At 49.6% G+C, this 998-nt stretch overlaps 1 protein-coding gene across 1 annotated transcript; it reads right to left on the reverse strand.

The window, feature by feature from the left end:
- Window positions 1–23: 23 nt before the first annotated feature.
- Window positions 24–543, reverse strand: Tsp_16056 (conserved hypothetical protein; the record flags this gene model as incomplete). The annotated part of the gene is made up of 1 exon (XM_003368706.1): window positions 24–543. A coding segment is annotated over exon 1 (520 nt), but the record flags the coding sequence as incomplete, so codon positions are not given.
- Window positions 544–998: the final 455 nt, after the last annotated feature.

Raw genomic sequence — 998 nt, forward strand, 5'->3', positions numbered from 1 at the left:
GTCGGCGTTCGCCGCGCTCAAACCTGCTATCGCTCCGAGAGCGTCGCCAGTCAAGCAATCACGCAGGTAAACGAGCTTAACCGCATCCGATAGATCCCTTTGTTGATGAACGCTGCTCTCGAACTGATCCCAGAATTCCCGAAACTTCGTGACATCTCCATCGAACTTCGGGAGAGCACACCGCGGTAGGCGTACGTATCTGTCGGCTTCGGCCGATCTTATGCTGCCCGGTACCCCATCCACCGCTCGCAGTTCATCAATCAAGGTCTGAGCTTTCGCTTTGCTCTGTCTGAAAGACTGCCGAAACTTCGCCCATTCGTCCATTGCGGAATCTACTTCGTCGTCATTGAGAGTCGTCTCGAATTCCTCTTGAGACTCCTCTACCTGACGGTAATGTTCTTCCGAGGTCCGAAGTTGCTCTTCGATCTCCCGCAGTGCAGCGCGTTCCTCAAGTAACTGATCCAACTCATCCAGCAACTTGATTAAGCGCCTTTTCCCGAGATCCAACTTCTTCGGAAGAGAAAGTGATTTCACTTTCGACATTGCTCACGTAAAGCTATCCACAGGGTCGCTGTTTAATCTACTTCCTGGTTCAACTTCGGTAGAACCAACGATCCGGCTCGGAGGACCAAAATGTTGGCGACAGAGATCTGTAGCCAACGAGGCAGTGGACTGTAGGTTTTTCTTTGGCGGCAGGTCAAATCAATTGTGATAGCCTAACCGCAATACTACCCACGTTCGTTCACGAACGTGTAACAAATAAGACAAACAAACAGCGGACACCGGTTTTATTCCACGAAAGTGAGAACTTATCAATGGACACGAATGAACAGAGACTACCCCCCCACACAGACACCAACGACAATCACACAACACAGTAAGGATCGCTGACCAAACCGCAGCTTCTTCCACGCTTCCCGCGTCACACTCCCACAGTAACCCCTACTGTAATGATTGTCAAGTATTTAATGTCTTCAGCTTCCAATATAATATAATAT

Source organism: Trichinella spiralis (assembly GCF_000181795.1).
Source record: "Trichinella spiralis strain ISS 195 chromosome Unknown Scfld2087, whole genome shotgun sequence".
In the NCBI taxonomy this organism is placed as follows: Eukaryota; Metazoa; Nematoda; class Enoplea; order Trichinellida; family Trichinellidae; genus Trichinella; species Trichinella spiralis.